Source organism: Nicotiana tabacum, chromosome 6 (assembly GCF_000715075.1).
Source record: "Nicotiana tabacum cultivar K326 chromosome 6, ASM71507v2, whole genome shotgun sequence".
Classification (NCBI taxonomy): domain Eukaryota; kingdom Viridiplantae; phylum Streptophyta; class Magnoliopsida; order Solanales; family Solanaceae; genus Nicotiana; species Nicotiana tabacum.
In genome coordinates, this window is record NC_134085.1 from 158,401,165 (window position 1) to 158,421,439 (window position 20,275).

General features: G+C 38.3%; 1 protein-coding gene across 2 annotated transcripts; it reads right to left on the reverse strand.

Annotated features, from left to right (window-relative positions):
- Positions 1-16,971: 16,971 nt before the first annotated feature.
- Positions 16,972-19,906, reverse strand: LOC107805224 (transcription factor bHLH137-like). Of its 2 annotated transcripts, none has more exons than XM_075254352.1 (8): positions 19,356-19,906; positions 19,055-19,243; positions 18,850-18,927; positions 18,645-18,713; positions 18,450-18,536; positions 18,161-18,334; positions 17,596-17,722; positions 16,972-17,443 (listed from the first exon to the last, which is right to left on the reverse strand). In XM_075254352.1, exons 1-7 carry the CDS (start codon positions 19,764-19,766, stop codon positions 17,630-17,632), a joined length of 1,101 nt encoding a protein of 366 aa, XP_075110453.1. In that variant the 5' UTR covers positions 19,767-19,906; the 3' UTR covers positions 16,972-17,443; positions 17,596-17,629.
- Between the last annotated feature and the right edge of the window lie 369 nt (positions 19,907-20,275).

A 20,275-nucleotide genomic window follows, 5' to 3' on the forward strand; every position in this document is an offset into this window, starting at 1 on the left:
GAACAAAGCATTGTACAGGCAAAAATGGGAGCTATTTTATTAATGTTTACAATGGACTCAGTAAGACAGGAGCAGTAATCGTGAATTTCAGCATGCCACCACAAAAAAAAAAGCAAACAAAAATAAAACAGCAGCCACAGAATATTAGAGCAAAAATAGCTGGACACTAGGAGGATCCTAGGGGACACTAGAAGAAAGAGGCTTGGAAGAATAGACAACAATGGTTTTGAGAACCAGGTCCAGTCGAGCATTTGCAGATAGTTGTTCTTCAAATAATTGTGCCCAAAGTTTATCATTTTCCTTTATCAATCGAGCAACTTCTTCATGAACAGAATCAGGACCTTTAACTGCTTGACTGAGCTGAGTTTCCAGTATGGCATTTCGAGCCCTCAACCTCCTAATATCTTCAGAAGCTACATTTTGAGCATTGATCAACTGAGAAATGGTCGAGATGCTTCCACCAGCTCTTTCTACACTTTCACATTCTTCTAAAGCGATCTTAGAGAAGGTTTGCTTGCGTGTGCCCACTCTGGGATTCTCCAAGGGGACCTTGTAGAATCCGATTTTATAGCAATAGATCGCCTCTCAAAACGAGGTAAGAGCACCTTATTGACCAGTTCAAAGAGAAGTTGATACTCAGGAAGCAACACCTTCTTATCGACCTATTCCCCCTGCTGAATAGCTTGCTCCTTCATGATAGCTCTCCTAAATTTTACACCATAAACACCCTTAACTGAGGACATCCCTTCACATGGAATTCTGAGAACCTTACCCAATATTGAAGCGTCGAGTACAATGTCTACTCCATTTACTAGCGCATAAATATGATCCCCTTCAATAGTGAAAAGAGATGCGTAAAACGTTTGTACCGCATCTTCGTACACCAGAGGCATGCTCCCTTCAAACAAGTGTTCCTATTGTTGAAATTCCACAATCTCCAGAATTTGTTTCATACCGGCCATCTCCGAAATTGTTGGATCAAATGTACGACCCCACAAGACTTTCTGAGTTCTTAATCTCTGCTGCCAAAGACCACTATCACAGGGCATAGACCTCTATGAACCAGGTTCTTTAACAGTTTCCTGTTTTCGTTTGCTAGACCCTTCAACATACTTTCCTTTCCAGCTTACTATCCCTATAGAATTATCTTCAGACATGGCTAGCTCTGTTTGACTCCTTTTAGACTTGTTGCTTCCCTTCACGAAGAACCATTTTGTTGCTCAATAGTTTCATCTGAAGCTTTATCCATAGACTTTTGAGCTTTCATAGATTGTTATACTAAGGAACCAGGTTCCCTTGGAGGATTTTTGTCAATCCCACTTACTGGAACACTCTTGTTAGTGACAAATTCCCTTTGATTCGTTATCCTCTTTTTCCTTGTCTTGACACTCCTCTTACTTTTCTGCAATGTGGACTCAAAACTCTCTTGCTGTTGTGACCTAATAGTGAGTGATTTGGAGGAGGACTCTACGAGCTTAGAGTGATCACGAGGTGTAGGAGAGGGTTTGCATGGAAAGAATCAGGTTCTTCAGAAGGTTTTTCTGAGAAAGTCTCATGAGCCAAAGACTTGAGGAGTACTTTGGTTTTTACATCTTCTAGGAATGAAGTTTCTTCCCCCTGATACTCAGACGAGAGATATGCTCATTCATTCATCAAACTCTCAGCAGCGATAGCCATGATGTTATGCGCTGCTTCCTTTTCTGGTGACTCTGAGAGAGTCACTAAGTCCAGGATGGAGGAGTTCAGATATTGGTCAGGATCATCCTCAAGGACTTCTGACACTTGAGAGGTAAAATCTCCTGAGTGTTCTTTGATGAGATCCAAGGAATGGCTAGACATAGGGTTTTCAAAATATTGAGGGAAACTAGGGTTTGTCTGAAAAGGAAAAACTGTAGGAAAAAAGGAGGAGCCAGAAGTGGGTTAAGTAGTAGAAGGAGTGAAATAGTGAAGCTCTGGAGATGATTTCAAGGATGATAGAGAAGTGGGATTGGTGTTAATGGTGGGAGAAGGGGGCGATTGTTAGATTTCCATTATAGGAGTATTTGGAAGGCAAGTAGATTGGGAGAGAGAGATGAAGAGAGGATCATAGCTGCACAAAAGAGATGAAGGTTCATGACTTGTTGTGAGAGAGAAAGAAAGTTTTATTGGAAGAAGGGCTAATGATGAGAGGAGAGAGAGAAACAGGTTTTGAATAGTTCTGAAAACGACAGTAGGTTTGTGGGAAGGTGTTACCGTGCAGAGGGGATGAAGGGATTTGAAAGACAAAACCTGACATGCAGACTTTGAAAAGTCGGATGATGTGGCAGTTGAGTTAATTTTGTTAAATTTTCTTTTTTGTTTTCAAAATGCATGTAGAATAAGTACATTACTCCTAACCTGGAGTACAGGAACCTTATGCCAGAATAATATATTTTTTTTGAAAAAGGTTTTAACAACTCCTCTTTCATAGTTCATAACTGTACCTTTAGCTTCTATGATCATCATGCGTGTTTACCTGCAATAATATTGATGTGAGTTAGGCTTGGTGAGAAAACACTTTAGCTAACTTTACCTGATAGTGTTTTGCATAGCCAGCTGATGGAGGATTAGGTTCTTCATTAGACTTTTATGACCCCATCTTCACCTTGTTTGATCCAGAATATTCTCTACTCAAGGCTTTGATAAATATATTTGGAATTTGGTCTTCTGTTCTGCAAGACTTTCCACAGATCAACCCTTTCTTCATATTGACCCTCAGAAGATAATCAATGTGCATGGTCCTCTTGCTTTGAGATTCTTTTTCAGTTGTTGACGAGGCCATTGAGTTTTGCTTCCTTGTCCCCCAAGGTATGAGGCATGAAATGGCAAGTGAACCTTTCCAGAAGTGATTTTCCTTTCCACAGCAAAACTTGCATTGTTAACATCATCATTCCCAATAGGATTAAAACACTGTCACCTGAAGGGTGACACAATACCAGGTCCTGAGTTCCCTTAAGGTATCTCAAACTTCTGTAGGTAGACTTCAAGTAGGATTCCTATGGACTTTCACTTTGGATTCTATTATGGAGTGGAGATACAGAAAAGACTAAAGAATTGTTTTTAAAAGACTTATCTAACTCTAGAATAAAAGAAAGTGATTAACTTGTCACATAGATGAGAGCTTTTGTGTTTCCAGTTTGGGACTAAACTTTGATTGGTAGGGGAGATTTCAAGATTAATTTTATTTCCCCACACTCTGTGTTCTGTTGCTGTGGAGTGCCATGAGCTGCATCTCTACTCTTTCTTCAGCTTCAGTGGTAGTACGTGAAGTACCAGGTTCCTTGTGAGAAGTGGAAGATGATGTTGCATTGTCTTTCACCAGTCTCCTTCATCTTACTCATTTTATCAGCTTCCCTATTTGAAGCCTCAGATATTTCCCAGGGACCAGAGTTGGTTCATCATATTGATCATCACTGTTTCTTCCTTGGCTAGAGGATGGTGTCTTGTTGAATACTCTATGAGCACTTCCTTCCATTTAGTGTGCCTTTTGTTGTAGACTTTGTGGCCTTGCTTTGTGGAGAGTAATCCAGAAGGATTCCTTCGTTTGACTTTTGCATTGAACTTCCCAAGATGGTCTTTCCCGTTGTCGAGAACATGTCCTTTTTAGTCAAGAAGGTTCTCTGATGAGTTGTCTTTCAGTCAAGAAGGCATTTTCTTCCATTTGGCAGCTCATAGTGGGTGTTGATTCAGGAGCAACCTGATCAAACACTTGTTTGCCAAGTAGAAAATAGTATTTACTGTTTTTGCCCAGAATTTCTTGGTGATTCCATAGTTGATGAGCATTATCCATGCCACATCTTCCAGTTCTGTTCTTTCTTTCAGCAATACCATTTTGCTGTAGAGTCCTTGGTGTTGACAAGTTGTGCGTGATCCCTTTTTTTCACTTGAATCTTCTTGACAAGAACCATTAATACCTCAAGAGTCTTCTCCTTTGTTTTGTGAACCCGTGCCCAGGTGACTCTTGAGTTTGGCAGACCATGGACCAGGTCCTTCTGAGTTAATTTATTCGGAAGTGAGAAGCTTGCATACACCAATATTTCATGCCAAAGTTCCGACTTCACCCATCTCATACCACCAGCTTTTGGAGATTCATAGTCAACATAGTGGATGTTCTTGTTTTCTTTGTCCACTGAGACCACTTGGCTAGTTATCAGATTGGTACCTATACTTTAGGTCATTCACATAGTACACGTTCTGAATTGAGTGCCAAAGAACCTTTCCAACTTTACATTTACTGAGAATGTACCCTCTCCTTTCTTTTTAAGGATACATTCCCTTCCTGCAGGGCTTTTAGTGAGAAAAAATACGTGCTTTGAGGATCCACAGTCCATAGTCCATCGCAGTCTGTTTCCTCTTATTGTTCCCTGCACATGCAAATCAAGGGTTAGATTTAGGAACCCAAACTAGTTTGGGTCCTTTTCTATGATTAAAAGGATGCATAAGGGCTTTCCTAGTCCGCAGGCAACATCCGTTTCTTGCGAGTGGTACCCGGTCCCTTGCTAGTAGTCACTTTATCAGTAAACACTTTGTTTTTCTGAACAGACTGAACCATGGCCTGGTAATTTTCTTTAAAGTGCTCATTGTTCCCACAGTGGGTACATAGCCAGTTATCAAGGACAGTGACATACTTGCTGTGAGGATTGTAAGGAGTTTTCTCCCTTTGCAACCTGATCCCCTGCCTGTTTCCACTATTGCTAAGATATATGGCAGTGACAGCATCTGAGGACCAGGTCCACTTTAGAGATTGTTCAAGATCAATCCTTTCTTTCTCTAATTCAGCTTTGAAGTTGCTGATTCTTCTCGAGTTCCCTACATAGACTGGTTTTCACAACAGTTAATTCATTTTCAAGCTTGATGTGTGACTCACTAGCTACTTCCTTCCCTTTCCCAAAACTCACATTCATATATTCTCTATTGAGTCCCTCAATGGTTTCCTCTAGATCGGTGCATATCACTAAAAGATCATCCTTCTCTTACTCAGTAGTTGCAATATTTCCTTCTAAGGTGTGTTTCTCATTGCTAAGACCTTCTATTGTTTCTTTTAGATCAAAAACTACTACCATCAGGTCGTCTCTCTCATTTTCCACACTAGTTATTCTTTCATTCAAAGCTTCTTTTTCTTTTGCAAGATTAGCTATGGTCTCATTTAGGTCCACTACACAGACCACCAGATCATCTCTAGATTGTTCGCCTTCTCCTAGTTCTATGGTCAGGATCTCCTTATCATTAACAAGGCTATGATATACATCAATTAGGACATTTGCTAACGACCTTAGCTTCTTTCTTGTCTACGGCCACGACCACGACCACAAATAAAGTCACGGCCTTTTCCACGCTTAACATAATGGGAATACACCCCATCCACTTCAGGCAATGGTGTAGATCCAGTGGGTCGATTTTTGTGATTTCTCATGAGCAAATCATTGTTTCGTTCATCCACAAGGAGAAGAGAAATCAACTCAGAGTACTTCTTGAAACCTTTCTCTCTGTACTGCTGTTGCAGGACCATATTGGAGGCATGAAACGTTGTAAACAGTTTTTCAAGCATATCATAGTCAAAGATAGTATCTCCACAGAGTTTCAATTTAGAAGTAATTCTGAGCATCGCAAAATTATATTTAGAAACAGACTTAAAGTCTTGGAGCCTCAGATGAGCCCAATCATATCGTGCTTGTGGAAGAGTGGCCAACTTTAAGTTGTCATATCTTTCCTTTAAGCCATTCCACAAAACAAGTGGGTCTTTGACTGTGAGATATTCTATTTTCAACCCTTCATCAAGGTGATGACGCAAGAAAATCAAGGCCTTACCACAGTCTTCGTTGGATGCTTTAGTTTTGTCTTTAATGGCGTCTCCAACACTCATTGCATCTAAATGGATTTCAGCATCCAACACCCATGTCATATAGTTCTTGCCCGAAATTTCAAGGGCAACGAATTTTCTTTCCATAGTGTCAGTCTTAATTAAAAAGAGGAGAAAAGTTATACCTTAATCTTCCCAAATGCTTCTTGAGACGGTAGAGTCTCGTGCTGATAACGTGTGATGAAAACAATAAAAGAAGAAGAACAATATTGCAGAGAAAGAGAGAGAGGAAATTCTTATTGAATTTTGGGATGAATTACAATGAAATTGAACCCCCTATTTATAGGGAGAGAGCGACTTAGCCACAAAGTAATAAACCTTAGAATCTCTTCAAATATAGATATTCACTATAAATAAATTCTATTTATAACAAAAAGGAAATAGTGGGGACCTTTTGGAGACAAATTGATGAGTTTGGGGGGTGGGGTGGGGGGGGGGACGACTTCAAGTATTTGTCAAAGCAATTACTATATATTATCAGAACATCATCCATAGATGGCAGCAAAATATATTTTTTGGTAAAATATATGGCAAAATTGCATTTATTTTGCTTAGTAGTGGGACAGCATCCATGGCAGTAGGTTCAATATGTCCATTTTTTTAGCCAATTGGCATATATAAAGCGATATGTATTGATTCTGAAGTCTATACTAAATTTGGTTGGGAGGGTGGGGATTACCTCTTTCATGGATTAGTCATGTCTTGGTCGTTTGGCAAAATTGATGGAATTTTTAATGGTAAATTGCCATCAGCTAAGGGACACAATACGCTAAGAATCCAAGCAAGGTGTCAGATTTTAAATACGTAGAAGTTTCTTCCTTAACTGGCTAGTATTAATGAATAGATCCAACCAAAGAATCTTCGTCCTTAATTAAAAGTCTCAGGCTCGAACACTTGCAATAAAGAAATTCAGGGTGAAATTAAAAAATAGCCAAATTTATAACTGGTCATTCAAAAATAGCTCAGTTTCAAAAGTAATCGAAATTTAACTACATTTCATGTAAAAATAAATCTGAGTGAAAACACTGTTCAAAACCCAGAAAATACACCAGTATATTATGCTGGAGTTCTAGCATAAGTATACTTGAACTCCAACATATTATACTGGAGTTCCAGGATAAGTATGTTGGAACTCCAGCATATTATGATGGAGTTCCAACATAAGTACACTAGAACTCCAGCATACTATACTGGAGTTCCAGCGAATGTACTAGTCCAACATAATATACTGGAGTTTGGAGCACCGGTACTCCAGTATACTGGAGCCAGCAAAGTATACCGGTCCAGCATGATATGCTGGAGTTCATACACAGGTGCACCAAACTCCAGTATATTATGTTGGACTAGTCTCTGTTGCAGCAAAATAGTGGTTATATTTTCATTGACTTGGTAAACGCTGGCTATTTTTGAATGACCAGTCTGAAAACTGGCTATACCGTACTATTTTTACAAAAATTCATAGTGATGACTGGGAAGTGCTCTCCCTACATGGTCCTTATTATGCGATGTAAACCTAAATTAATTATTGGGTTTGTGATTTCGATTATCAAATAATTAAACAAAAAAATAGTATTAGTGAATAGTGCGGGACTCTTTATATTTCTTAATTAATAGAAACATAAAAGAAGGACAGAAATACTACAACAACAACAACCTAGTGTAATCTCATAATTAGTGGGGTTTGGGAAGGATAGAATATACGCATACCTAAGGAGAAAAGTTATTTCCGGTAGACCCTAGGCTTAGGAAAAAGGGAAGGGGCAATAATAATCTGACCAATCTGACACCTTCGAAAGGAGAGGACAGAAATATTGTGTTTAAATATAATTGGGGTCATCCCTTTATATGGGGACACTTCGTCTAGTTGTTCTAGAGGATTAAAAGTGACAAATCAAGGAAAAAATGAGCTGAAAAGGGGACTTAATTATCAATGGATGATTAGCAATCTAAAGATTTGAAAATCTGTGATTGGCATAGGGATTAGTAGAGATAAATCAACTGTGTATTGAGCGACTGTTCCAACATGTGGATCTAAACTCCCATATGTCTCCTGGAAACAAAAATATCACATGGAAATGTCTTTATAATTCACATACAATTCGGACATATCACTTGAACACTGTGTTTAAGACGGTTCCCTTTTTATCTCCTCTCTTAATTTCCCTTAATATTGGAAACAAGTACACATAGGATTTAAAAGATCTGAATCTAATTAGTGATAGAATAATTAATTAATCATTTCATAATTATGAAATAAGTATCTGATGTTGGTTCCTCTATTCAGAGAAATTTAAGTGAAGCTAAAAAGTTACTCCTAGCTAGGTGTCTATGGAATCTTGACTCTTATGTATGGACATGCAGTAAATAGGGTTAAGTTCCGAAGAGGAGACTACCATCGTCAGAGGGTTGTGCCTTTATCCTCCAGATCAAGGTGAGATGCAGTCTTGTCAATATTATTTCGTTGTCTCGGAAAAAGAAAAAAGAAAGAAAAAAAGGACGAATATATCTTACCCTGTAAGAGAAACCTAGTTAACTTTACAACTAAGATCATATATATCTGGAGAGACGCACGTTTAATTAAGAAGACCTTAGCGCCAAGTTATATTAGAGATAACTAATTAATCCCTTGCCATGGGATATGGTAAACATATGACCAAAATCTTTGCTTTTTTGTTGTCAGCCTCAATGAGACGGAACTAGCATTACTCCTTCTACCACAAAATCAATGGTCGTGTTTGGAGTACGCAAGGGTCACGCATCTAATTATTATTAATTGTTGATTTTACCTATTTTCAAATAAACTTTAAATATATTCTGAAGCTGCAGATTGTTTACCCCATAATTTGGTAACAATTAAATTTGTATGTGATTTTAGGGATATGTGATTTAATCTAACACGAACAATTAAGAATATCAAATAAATGAGATAGAGGTGAAATAAACGTTCAAACCAGTTGCAATACTATGATCAAGCCTGAATTTAGATTGAACAGTGACCTCATCCTCGATTGGGGCTTCGGTTCGAGCCCAGTCGTGAATGAAGAACATGATAAGTGAACAAGAACTTTAACAGTAGCTAAACGACAGAAAATAAGCTTGTATTGCTTTGATTCGCGTGATACAGTGTGTCTTACAAAAGAAAAGAGTTTCATCCCTACAATTGAGATGTCTTTGGATAGGACCAGACTACAAAGGTTCGGGCCACTTGGTCTTTTTATTGCGTCCTATGGCTGATACGATGCTGACGCGTCCATGTTGAAGTTGTATGCCGACAATCTCGGTGCTTCCCTTCTCCCAATCGGCTTATAGAACCCATTTTTGCTTATCAAGCCTCGACCATCGTGCCCTCGATCGCTTTTCTTCTCGTTCCTCGCAGGATGACGCCTGAATCCATTTCCTCTTCGGTTCGCACTGTATGGTTGATACCAATCTCGAACCGATCTAGGCTCTTCATCAATGTACCTCCTAGATCTATCGTCAGCCCTGATGGGGTAAACAGATTCAGAAGGGGGCCAGGGTTGGTCGTCCTCGATCCTGATCTTTGACTGGTACCTGTTATGGACATCGACCTAGGTTACTGCCGGTTACTCAACCAAATTTTGTTTGTTGTTGAGAGGCCAATGAACTTTGGGGGTTAAGCCATTGAGTGAATTCCTGAATGGTCCAATCATCTGCAACCGGAGGTAGGTCCATCCGTTCAATCTGGAACCTTGACACGAACTTCCTAAGCTTCTCGTTGTCCCTCTGTTTGACCTTGAAAAGGTCTGACTTTCTGGTCTCGACTTTGATAGCCCCGGCATAGGCTTTTACGAAAGCTTTGGCAAGCATAGTAATTGAGCCAATGGAATTTGAGGGTATGTTGTGATACTATATCATCCTCCCTTGGACAAAGTCTCCCCAAACTTCTTCAGTAACACCGACTCAATTTCATCATCTTCTAAGTCGTTCCCTTTGATTGAGTATGTATAGGAGATCACATACTCATTTGGATATGTGGTCCCATTATATTTGGGGATGTCAGGCATACGAAAACTCTTTGGGATCAGTTTTGGTGTCGCGCTCGGAGGAAAAGGCTTCTGAATAAACTTCTTGGAGTCTGGCCCCTTCAATATAGGGGTGCTCCCTGGATCTGATCGAGCCTGAAATTGTATGTTTCTACCTTCTTGTCATTAGTCTCAATTTTCTTCTCAGATGAATCCTGTTAGAAACTAAGCGTCCACCAGACTGTATAGAGAACCGAGTTCTCTATGAGTTTCCACTGAAAATACTGAGGAACCAAACTGTATAGTGATCTGGTCCTATATCAGTTTGGTACAGTGCTAACTGCGAAACCAATATATAGATGAGACACAGGATAAGTTCCCACTGTGTAGAGAACTAGATTATCTAGCAGTTCCTATTGTAAGCAATAGATTGTGTAACCAATCAGTTCAGGGAATCAGGTTCTCTAATTGTTACCACAGTAGCTCGGTAGTAAGTAAATAACACAGAGGATTTTTACGTGGAAAAATCCCAACTCAATGGGACAAAAACCACGACCTACACTTGTAGGCTTTCAACTTTACTAACTTGTAAAAACCTATTACAAGCCACTTTGTAATGACTCAATTACAAAGAATTCAACTCAACTAACTTGTGGTACTCTTACCATAAGCCACTTTGTGAATCCCTAGTTACAAAGGATTTTACTAACATATGATGCTCTTATCACAAGCCAATTTGTCACTCTACAGTTACAAAAGGCTTTTGACACTCTAACTTGTAATAACCCTATTGCAAGCTACTTTGTAATAACTCTATTACAAAGGCTTTACAACTCGGCTAACTCTAGCCAAGACACAAACTTGGAGGGTTTGTGATTTTGGGTTTCCTAAAACAGCTTCTAAGAAAGCAAAATAGGTGTTACAATTGAAGAACAACTAACAAAGACTTAAAAAACCTAAGGACTTAAGACATCTTTAATCTTGGATCCGGTCCTTGAGGTTGAAGCAGCTTTGTTCTTGAGAGAAATTGTTGCAAGCACTTGAGAGAGGATTTTCGTTTTCTGTATTTGGAAGTGTTGAACCTGAATCTTGTGCCATGCATGAGGTTTATACTACAAAAGACATTACCTTAGTGATGTCAATTCACAATGGTGATGTCCAATCTCAATAGGAAGTGACTGATGCGTAGTCTGCAGAACTGTTGTGTGTACAGCTGCAGGCAGTCACTTTCTGCAGTTGCTTTCCAGCTGTACTGTTGAATTATAATTCTGTCAGGGGAACACCAAGGTATCAGGTCCCTAATATGATTCCTGTGAATCTAAAGCACACTGCCCAGATCATCTTGAGTCGACTAACCTGACTGATTATACCAAGCTTGCTTCAGGTCCTTTATCTGGTTCTCTCATGAAGAAAATTATTTTACCTTCCTTGATGGTATTTATAAGTGTGTGACATCATTTATAATGATGTAAGCAAGGTAGGTAAAAAGCTTTCCATAGAAAGTTGACTGCTGCACAGTTCCTGTGCAGTAGCGTGTGTAGGCAGTAACTTTTCTGCTGGAGAGTTGACTTCATATAGTCTCCTCGAGAACTAGTAGGGACTTGTTTCCTCAGTTGTTCCTTCCACTCTGAAGAGCTGGGTTATATCCCATGCTAGATCCCCACCTGGAACTTTGTGATCTCAAGGTCTTGTAGATGTGTAACAAGTTCTTTATCTGGTTCTGGATGATAAGTTTGTTAGACCATCAAAACATAAGATAAAGTACATATGCCCAAGGTACTTGTAACCTATCAACTCCACCTGTTTTTTCAATGCTTCAAGCGTTTTCATTACCTCGAGATTGACCCGGGGCTAGACTTCACCCGGTCACTGGGTAATTTATTTGTTTCTTCGGGTACTTTCCCGAGATTGTTTGGGCCCGACCCTATTGGGGGCATGGCTTTTGATTTTGTAGCTGCACTATTGTCGCTTATTGAGTTGCAACATTTTGAAAATTAGCCGTAGGGATATTAAGACTGGGATCGGCAGGAGACACCTCGTTACTGGGCACCAAATTATTATTTTTGTCGTGATATCCAGACTCAGCATCAACATTCATGTGAGCATACTGATAGTTTGACATTTTTGGGCTGACCTGAAATTAAGACTTCGAAGAACAAATGTCAAATATGGTGTGTTACGGAGATTCATATCAAATTACCACTATTATCCTTAGCCCCACGGTGGGCGCCAAACTGTTTACCCCAAAGTTGGGTAACTATTAAATTTGTATGTAGTTTTAAGGATATGTGATTTAATCTAACATGAATAGTTTAAGAATATTAAATAAATGAGTTAGAAGTGAAATAAACGTTCAAACCAATTGCAATACTATGATCAAGCCTGAATTTAGATTGAATAGTGACCTCGTCCTCGATTGGGCCCTCAGTTCGAGCCCAGTCGTGAATGAAGAACATGATAAGTGAACAAGAACTTTAAACAATAGCTAAAAGGCAGAAAATAAGCTTGTATTTCTTTGATTCACGTGTTATAGTGTGTCTTACAAAAGAAAAACTTTCCCTTTATATAGTAGGAGAGTTTTATCCCTAATATAAGTCTAAAGAGGGTAAAAATCTTCCCTTTCGAGTAATTACTGATCCATAACCGGTGTCTAGCGAGATCCACGTCGTGATATCAGATTGGGTGTGAATATCACGACCCTCTATCTATCATGTGTAACCGTTTACCGTATTTTTCGAAGTCTTAGAACTCATTCTTGGCCCGGGGTGCGCTGCTTTACAAAATTTGATGACAAGCACATCGTTCATTCTCCCTGGATCTCGATTCCCTGGATCTCGATACAAAGGGCCTTTAACCTCGTTTACAATCTCGTGCGTCTGTGCCCTTCCTCTATTCTTTTACTGGAAAATCGGGGTAGACCTTACCCCTGATTTTACCCATACACACAGATATTATATATAATGGCTATTTTTATTTAACAATATCCTCAGAAAAACATGTCATTAAAGAAAATCTATTTGACTTCTATAATATACAATAGAAAACCAGATTTAGGGGGAAGTACACACTTAGCCACTAATAAGATATGTATTTACTTTTAAGCATTATTTAAAATGTCTTTAGTCTTTAGCCATTATTTTAATAAACTTTACCCGCCCGGACGAAAATACCCTTCTGCTCATAAAGTTCAGGACCAAGTGTTAACTTATGAGCTTGTTACTGTAAGTTCAGGACTAGCTGTCCTTAATTTATGAGCTTGTAAGTCTAAGTGAAGTACTTGTTTAACGACCTTAAAACTGACCCGGTCTTGATGGCGCCTATCGTGAAACTAGGCCAGCCGACATAACTCCTGAATTAACCATTTAATCAATACAATCATTTTTAAGCCTTTAATTATCAGATATCTTATAATGTAAGTCTAAATGAACAGTGCAGAATAAATACACAAGCCTAACATCGGGGTGTCACTAGTCATGAGCATCTACTATAATTGTCTAACAACATAAAGACCAACATGGCCGGGAAAATCACAAGAACACATTAAAGAAGAATAAGGAGGGAGAAAAGCAAGGTTACGCTGCACTCGCCAGGCAGCTACCTTGCTAACTCCGATGAACCTGCCACCGAGCTCTAAAATACCTGAATCTACACATAAGGTGCTGGGAGTAATGTGAGTACGCTAACTCAGTAAGTAATAAAAGTAAATGAAGATTGAGCAGTAAGAAATCACGTAAACCACGTCATAGAACCACAGTGGTTACAGTATGTTCCCAAAACAGGATACCATTCAAGTCATTTCATTAAATTTTTCCAACTTCAGTAAAATCCTTTAGAAAATATCTTTCTAACCTTTTCAATAGAGGTTTAATAAAATATATAGTGAAAGTGATGAAAATCATAATCGGCCCCTCGGGCAAAACATAGTTCGTATACAGCCCCTCGGCAAACAGAAATTCATAACCATTTCATAATTTAAAAATCTCGAAGGAAGTAACAAAGCGAAATTAGTGACTAAATTCCGAATGCCTTGTAAAAACTTCAGTCTAAATGAAAGTTGTTTAAAGCATTTGTTTAAAATTTTCAATAGATGCTCGGTCTAAAGATGAGTGAAAGCATTAATTTAATCAACATATTTAACAGAAACTCACTTTAAGGAGGAGTGAAAAACATTAAGTTCATAAACAGGCTCCTCAGGCAAAACATCACTCATATACAAGTATATATAGCCCATCGGGCAAGCCTCTCAGTCACTCATGACTCAACTCTTATCAATCAACGCTCCCACTCAGCACTCATGCTCAATAGGTACCATATAATAACAGCTGCGACGTGCAGTCTGATCTATATATCGCTACGACGTACAGCCCGATTCATATATATAGTCGACTGCGCTCACTAGGGGTGTGCAGACTCCAAAGGGGCTCCTACAGCCCAAGAGCTATATCGTTGCGGCGTGCAGCCCGATCCAACATATCACTGCGGCGTGCAGCCCGATCTATATATCGCTATGGCGTGCAACCCGATCCATAATCCTCACAACCAGGCCCTCGACCTCTCTCAGTTATTAACCTCATAATCAGACCCTCGGTCTATCTCAGTCATCAACCTCACAATCAGGCCTTCGGCCTCTCTCAGCCATCAACCTCACAAGCCACTCGAACTATTAGTAAAACAGGGCGTTCAGCTCAAAATACCGTTTATAGTATCAAAATTTAGTAAATAAGTCTAAGTTAAGAAATTAATAAAATACAGCATGACTGAGTACAATTATTAAGTCAAAACAGTGAGAAAAAATAGTTTAAAAGCCCCATAAGGGTTCAAAACAGTTAGCACGAGGCCCAAATATGGCGTTCCACCCAAAACATAGCAATATTTTCGAAACACAATGAAATCAAACAGTTTTCAATTAAATACGCGACTTAACAGTCGTACGGGACAGACCAGGTCACAATCCCCAATGGTGCACGGCTCCATGCTCGTCACCTAGCGTGTGCATCACCTCAAAGTAGCACAACAATGTGAAGTCCAGGGATTCATACCCTCAGGACAACATTTACGATCATTACTTACCTTAATCCGGTCCAAACTCTAGCCTGCGATGCCTTTGCCTATTGAATTGGCCTCCAATTGCTCCAAATCTAACCAAAATCAGATTCATACCATCAAAATATGCTAAGGGAACAAAGCCCACTCGAAAATAACCAATTTACACCGAAAGTCCCGAAATTGGCCAAACCCGACCCTCGGGTCCATGCCTCAGAATCCGATAAAAAATTACATCAATAGAATATTTATCCTCCCACGAGTCCATACATACCAAGAACATCAAAATCGGACCTCGAATGACCCATAAAATTCCCAATTTTCAATCTCCAATTTCAAGCCCTAATTCCCCTATTTTAGGCTTTAAATTCCACAAATTTCATGTTTAAACAAGTAAGAATCAACATAGGATCGAGTATTGAGTTCAAAAATCTTACCTCCAAGTGTTTTCCTTCGATTCCCTCTTCAATCCTTCTCAAAAGCTCCAAAAATCGCTCAACAATGGAGAAAATAGACCAAAAATTGCGAAACCCACTTTTAAACATTCTGCCCCAAGTAAAATTTTCTTCTTTGCGAACGCGACCACCCTCTCGTGTTTCCGTAAACCAAATTACACTGCTTCTCCAATTTTCCCTTTGCAAAAGCGGACGCTGCCACGCGAGCGCGATGCTTCGTCAGTCTAGCCTTTTGCGAACGTGATACTAATCTCGCGAACACATAGCACAAGGGCCTGGGGTGCCCAACGACCTCACTCCTCTTCGGAACGCGACCCCAAGCATGCATCCACGATGCACATGTTGCCTTCACCTTCGCGTTCGCGTCCCTTCCTTCGCGAATGCGTAGAACAAAATCATCATCACATAAAACACCCTTCGCGAACGCGATGAACAAAAATCAGCAAAACTGCCAAGTCCAATGTCCAAAAATTGATCTGTTAACCACCCGAAACTCACCCGAGGCCCTCGGGATGTCAACCAAACATGCCAACATATCCCATATCATCATTCAAACTTGTTCCAAGCTTCGGAACCCTCAAAACAACATCAAAACATCAAATCAATCACAGATTTAAGCCTAAGAACTCCAAAAACTTCCGGATTCCGATTTCGATCAAAAAGTCTATCTAACCTCGTCCGAATGACCTGAAATTTTGCACACACATCACAAATGATACAATGAACCTGTTCCAACTTTCAGAATTTCATTCCGATCCCGATAACAAAATTTCTACTGTCGACCGAAAAATACCAAATTTTTAATTTCGCCAATTCAATCCTAAATCAACCACGGACCTCCAAAAATACATTCCGAACGCGCTCCAAAGTCCAAAATCACCTAACGGAGCTAATCAAATCATAAAAATCCAAATTCGAGATCGAATACTAAAAAGTCAAAACTTGATCAAAACTTTCAAATTTTAAGCTTCAAACTGAGAACTGTTCTTCTAAATCCATTTTGATATCCCTGAAAACCAAAGCCGACGATTTACATCAGTCGTAATACATCACACAGGGATAGTCATACCCGAGAACTGGCGAGCGAAGTGCAAAATGCTCAAAACAATCGGTCGGGTCGTTACAACTTGTTACTGTAAATATAAGTTAAGTACTTGTTATAGTAGCAAGTAATTTTCTGATAAAGGGTGAACATGTAGGTTCGCTCATGGCGAGAGCTTAGTACACCGTGCTGCTTTTTTTAAGTGTCATTAAACACCAAATGAGATTAAATATTTAAGGTTGACGCCGCAAATAACATGAAATCGTGAATCGCATACTAGGTATTTAAACCCGTTGTTAATTTTTTAACTGCAGCATTAGATATACTGGAGTTTGACCAAGTCTTTTCCCAAAAAGAGAAGGTGAAGGCAGTAGATCCGTTAACTAGCTAGCTAGAGCCTAGGGTTGTTACCGAGTCTTTTTTCTTTCTCAGAAAGATTCCATCGTACAAACATAGATATGAAAGCAACAATCCTCCATCTTTTATGCAAATCAATCATGTGGCATTCACAAAATAACATCAAGCTCTTGTTAAAACAGTAAAAATTAACTGTAATAACAAAGCCATATATGCTAAAACAACAAAAAAAATATCCATTAATACTAGTGGTAAAAGAAGAAGATGCGAAAAAGCGAATTACATTTTGTCCCCTCTAGCTAAGCTAGGGTTTTAACCACCCACCCACCACCATCACATGGCTCTAGGAACTTGTGCTTTCAATAGATTCAAGAATTATAAGTCAAAATATTGGACAGGAACAATCAAAAGGATCTCCAAAAAGATCTCTGCCTTCTTATTCCGCCAGTTGACTCTTTGTACTCTTTTGGCTTCCACTGATTTCTTGATTCATAACATCCATCCAAAAGGCCTATCATTTCAATCTAGTGAATATTTAAGAAGAATCCGAGCCTTGATAGGGTGATTTAGCTTCCTCCATACGCATGCACAGGTTATATACTAGGACTATATATAGTCAGCTTTTTGAATTTTCTTTTGTTTTAGCCCCACTTCTTTTGCTGGATAAAACCTCCTTTCCAAAGTGCTGCACAAATTTACAAAATTGTCAGCTCCTTAATTATTAATTGTATACATGCATTATCCTCTAATGCTATCTATATGCTTAAACCATAAATTAAAATATTACTATGATGTTGTCTCTTGAATTACATACTAAGATTATGATGGATAGCTCACCAGATGTTAAGTAGGGCAGGGCTTTGGTGTTACATTAATGGAAAGAACAAAAGTTGTTGCTGAGTCCTGACTGATTAATTAATTTTTGTCTTTGGTCATCTGCACCCCATAAGAGCTGTCCATTACCCTGAAAAAGATATGTACTTGTCCATGTTAGATAAACATCAGCTATATAATATTTCTCAATTGTGTTCAACAGTATTCTCTCTATTATTTAACCTAGATTTGGGTTACATATACAGTTAGTATGAATCTTTGTTACACTATATATAAGTGCAATTTAACCTATTATAGTAGGATATTACTCTATTTTTCCAAATTACAATATTAGGCTTGTTATGAAGTGTTACCGGTTATTATACACGACTTAAAACTTATAAACTCCTAACATATTTAATTTGTTTGTTTATGTTCGTGGAACTCAATATACTTTTAAAAACGTATCATCAACGTGTCTGACATAGGATCCATCATAATATGTGTTTTTAGGTTTTTGTCTAGTTGGTGATTATATACAGAAGTATTATAGATGCCCATATGACCATATTCAATGAATATGCAATACCTGAGAAATGGAATTAGGAAAATGGACTTGTTGAAACATGAGTGAAGCTGAATTATCCAAGAAAGGATAGCCACTATTATTAATGTTAGGAATAACTTCAGCTGCCTGTGATGTAATGTTAGTAGGGCTAGTTTGCTGCATGTTTGGCAGTGGTGTTCCCAATCCACTCAAACTCTGAAAAAAGATTAAAGAAAAAAAAAGTCTGATTAATTAATATTGAAAAGTAGTAGTAATAAAACTACTAAATATTTGAAGAAAATCCATAAACAGAACCAAAAAAATTTCATACCTGGTCAGGTCTGACCATGAGTGCATCTAAGTCCATGCCAAAGTCATAGTACATTGGATTCGAAGAAGCAAGTTTCATGGAGAGAAACTGATACATAAGAACCACATAATATTAGTAATATTTTTGGTAAATGAATGAGACAGTGAAATTATTAAATAAAGGGTATTATTAATTACTAGGGAGTATTATTTTTACCTCAACTTGGTTTTGCAAAGATTGGACATAATTGATTATCTCATCCAACATGAGGGCCTTCCCAGTTACCTGATCTCATTCAGGTCACATGAAAATTGTCAGAACAATTAAATAAATAAAGAAAAATATACAGACTACTTTTGTTGAAAAAGTATCACTCTACTGTACATAGAAAGACAAATAAAAGACAAATTACTGAACTAACTTTGTTATTCACCTTGTCACAACCAGGAACAAGAGATTGCAGTATCTTCATCCTTTCACTTATTTTCTCTCTCCTCACCTGAGATCATGTCACAAGTTAAACAGTGAAAAAAACTGTTCAAACGAATAATTACCCTATGACATGGGTAATTAATTATTATCTTAGTGAAAAAAATTAATCCTACTAAAGGGAAAAAAAGTTGTACCCTTTCAGCAAGACTATGGCTGTCTGTTGCTTGACCCCTTCTTGCTCTAACATGAATGTAGCCTGTTGGAGCCTCTTCATTAGCTTTCTTTTCCTCTTTTTTGTTGTCATCTTTTCCCTTTTTCTCATCTTTGCCTACTGATTGGCTATTGCTTTTCTTCTTTTTCCCATTATCAACCTGTTTTACATTCTAAGAAAAAACAGATATATAATTAATCCCAATTCAAATTCATCAGGATAAAGGCCAAGAACATTATCAAGGAGATGAAAAATTATAGACATATATAGAAGAATTATATTACCTTAGAATGAGCAGAACTCATTGAGGAAGACCCTTCTCTGGATTTTCTTTTCTTGTCCATAGGAATAAAATTAGGCTTATTCCCACTTTCTATTTTATCAGTAACAGAGGAAGAATCCATATCCAAGCTAACACTGCTGCTACTGTTGTTGGTCATAGAATTAAGCTCATTTTGGCTAAGTGTAACATTTGTACTTTGGTCAAGGCAATAGCTACTTTCATGAACAATCACATTGGCAGTTGGGAGCTGCTGAAAAGATTCTGGTTGGTAAAATTGAGTAAAACAATTCTGCACTATAGAATTGTTTTGTTCCTCTAAAAAACCAGACATCTTAATAGGAGAACTTGGCAAAAAAACTGAGTCAAGAAGGAAAGGGTTTGTGTGCTGTAATTGGTCTGAAAAAGCAGCCATCTTTTTTTTACAAATAATTCTTCTTTATTAGTATATGATTTTCTTTGAAAATCCCAAGGGAAGGATTCAAGAAAGTGATGAAAGAGAGAAATGGTAACAGAGGCAGTAGTCAAGAGAGAGGTAAATATTATAATGAGTTTGAGAAAGTCCTAAAGGGTCAGGTTTATATAAACATAAGGAGAGAGATAAGGCATCCAAATTTTAGCTAAAAATATTTTCTAGCTCATACCCATGCAGTTGCTTTGCATTTGACTGGTCTTATCAAGCTTTTGGAAGGTGGGAGCTATTAAATATGCCAAGCTTATTAAATAATTTTCCTTTAACATATTAAATAATTTAAGCTAGCAGATAATGATGTCAGAACAGTACTATCATTATAAACATACACAGTACAACCAAAAAAAAGGGTATAATCTCACCGGTGGGTATGAAAAAGGTAGTATGTACCTACCTTATTCTTATTTTTAGGGTAGAGAGACTGTTTCCTATATATTGCCCCGGCTAAAAAA

Coding starts and splice junctions, on each gene's coding strand:
- LOC107805224 (XM_075254352.1), bottom strand. CDS start 19,766: ATGGCTGCTTTTTCAGACCAATTACAGCACACAAACCCTTTCCTTCTT. Junction 18,928..19,054: donor GCCATAGTCTTGCTGAAAGG/GTACAACTTTTT, acceptor ACATGATCTCAG/GTGAGGAGAGAGAAAATAAG. Junction 17,723..18,160: donor TTCCTAATTCCATTTCTCAG/GTATTGCATATT, acceptor TATCTTTTTCAG/GGTAATGGACAGCTCTTATG.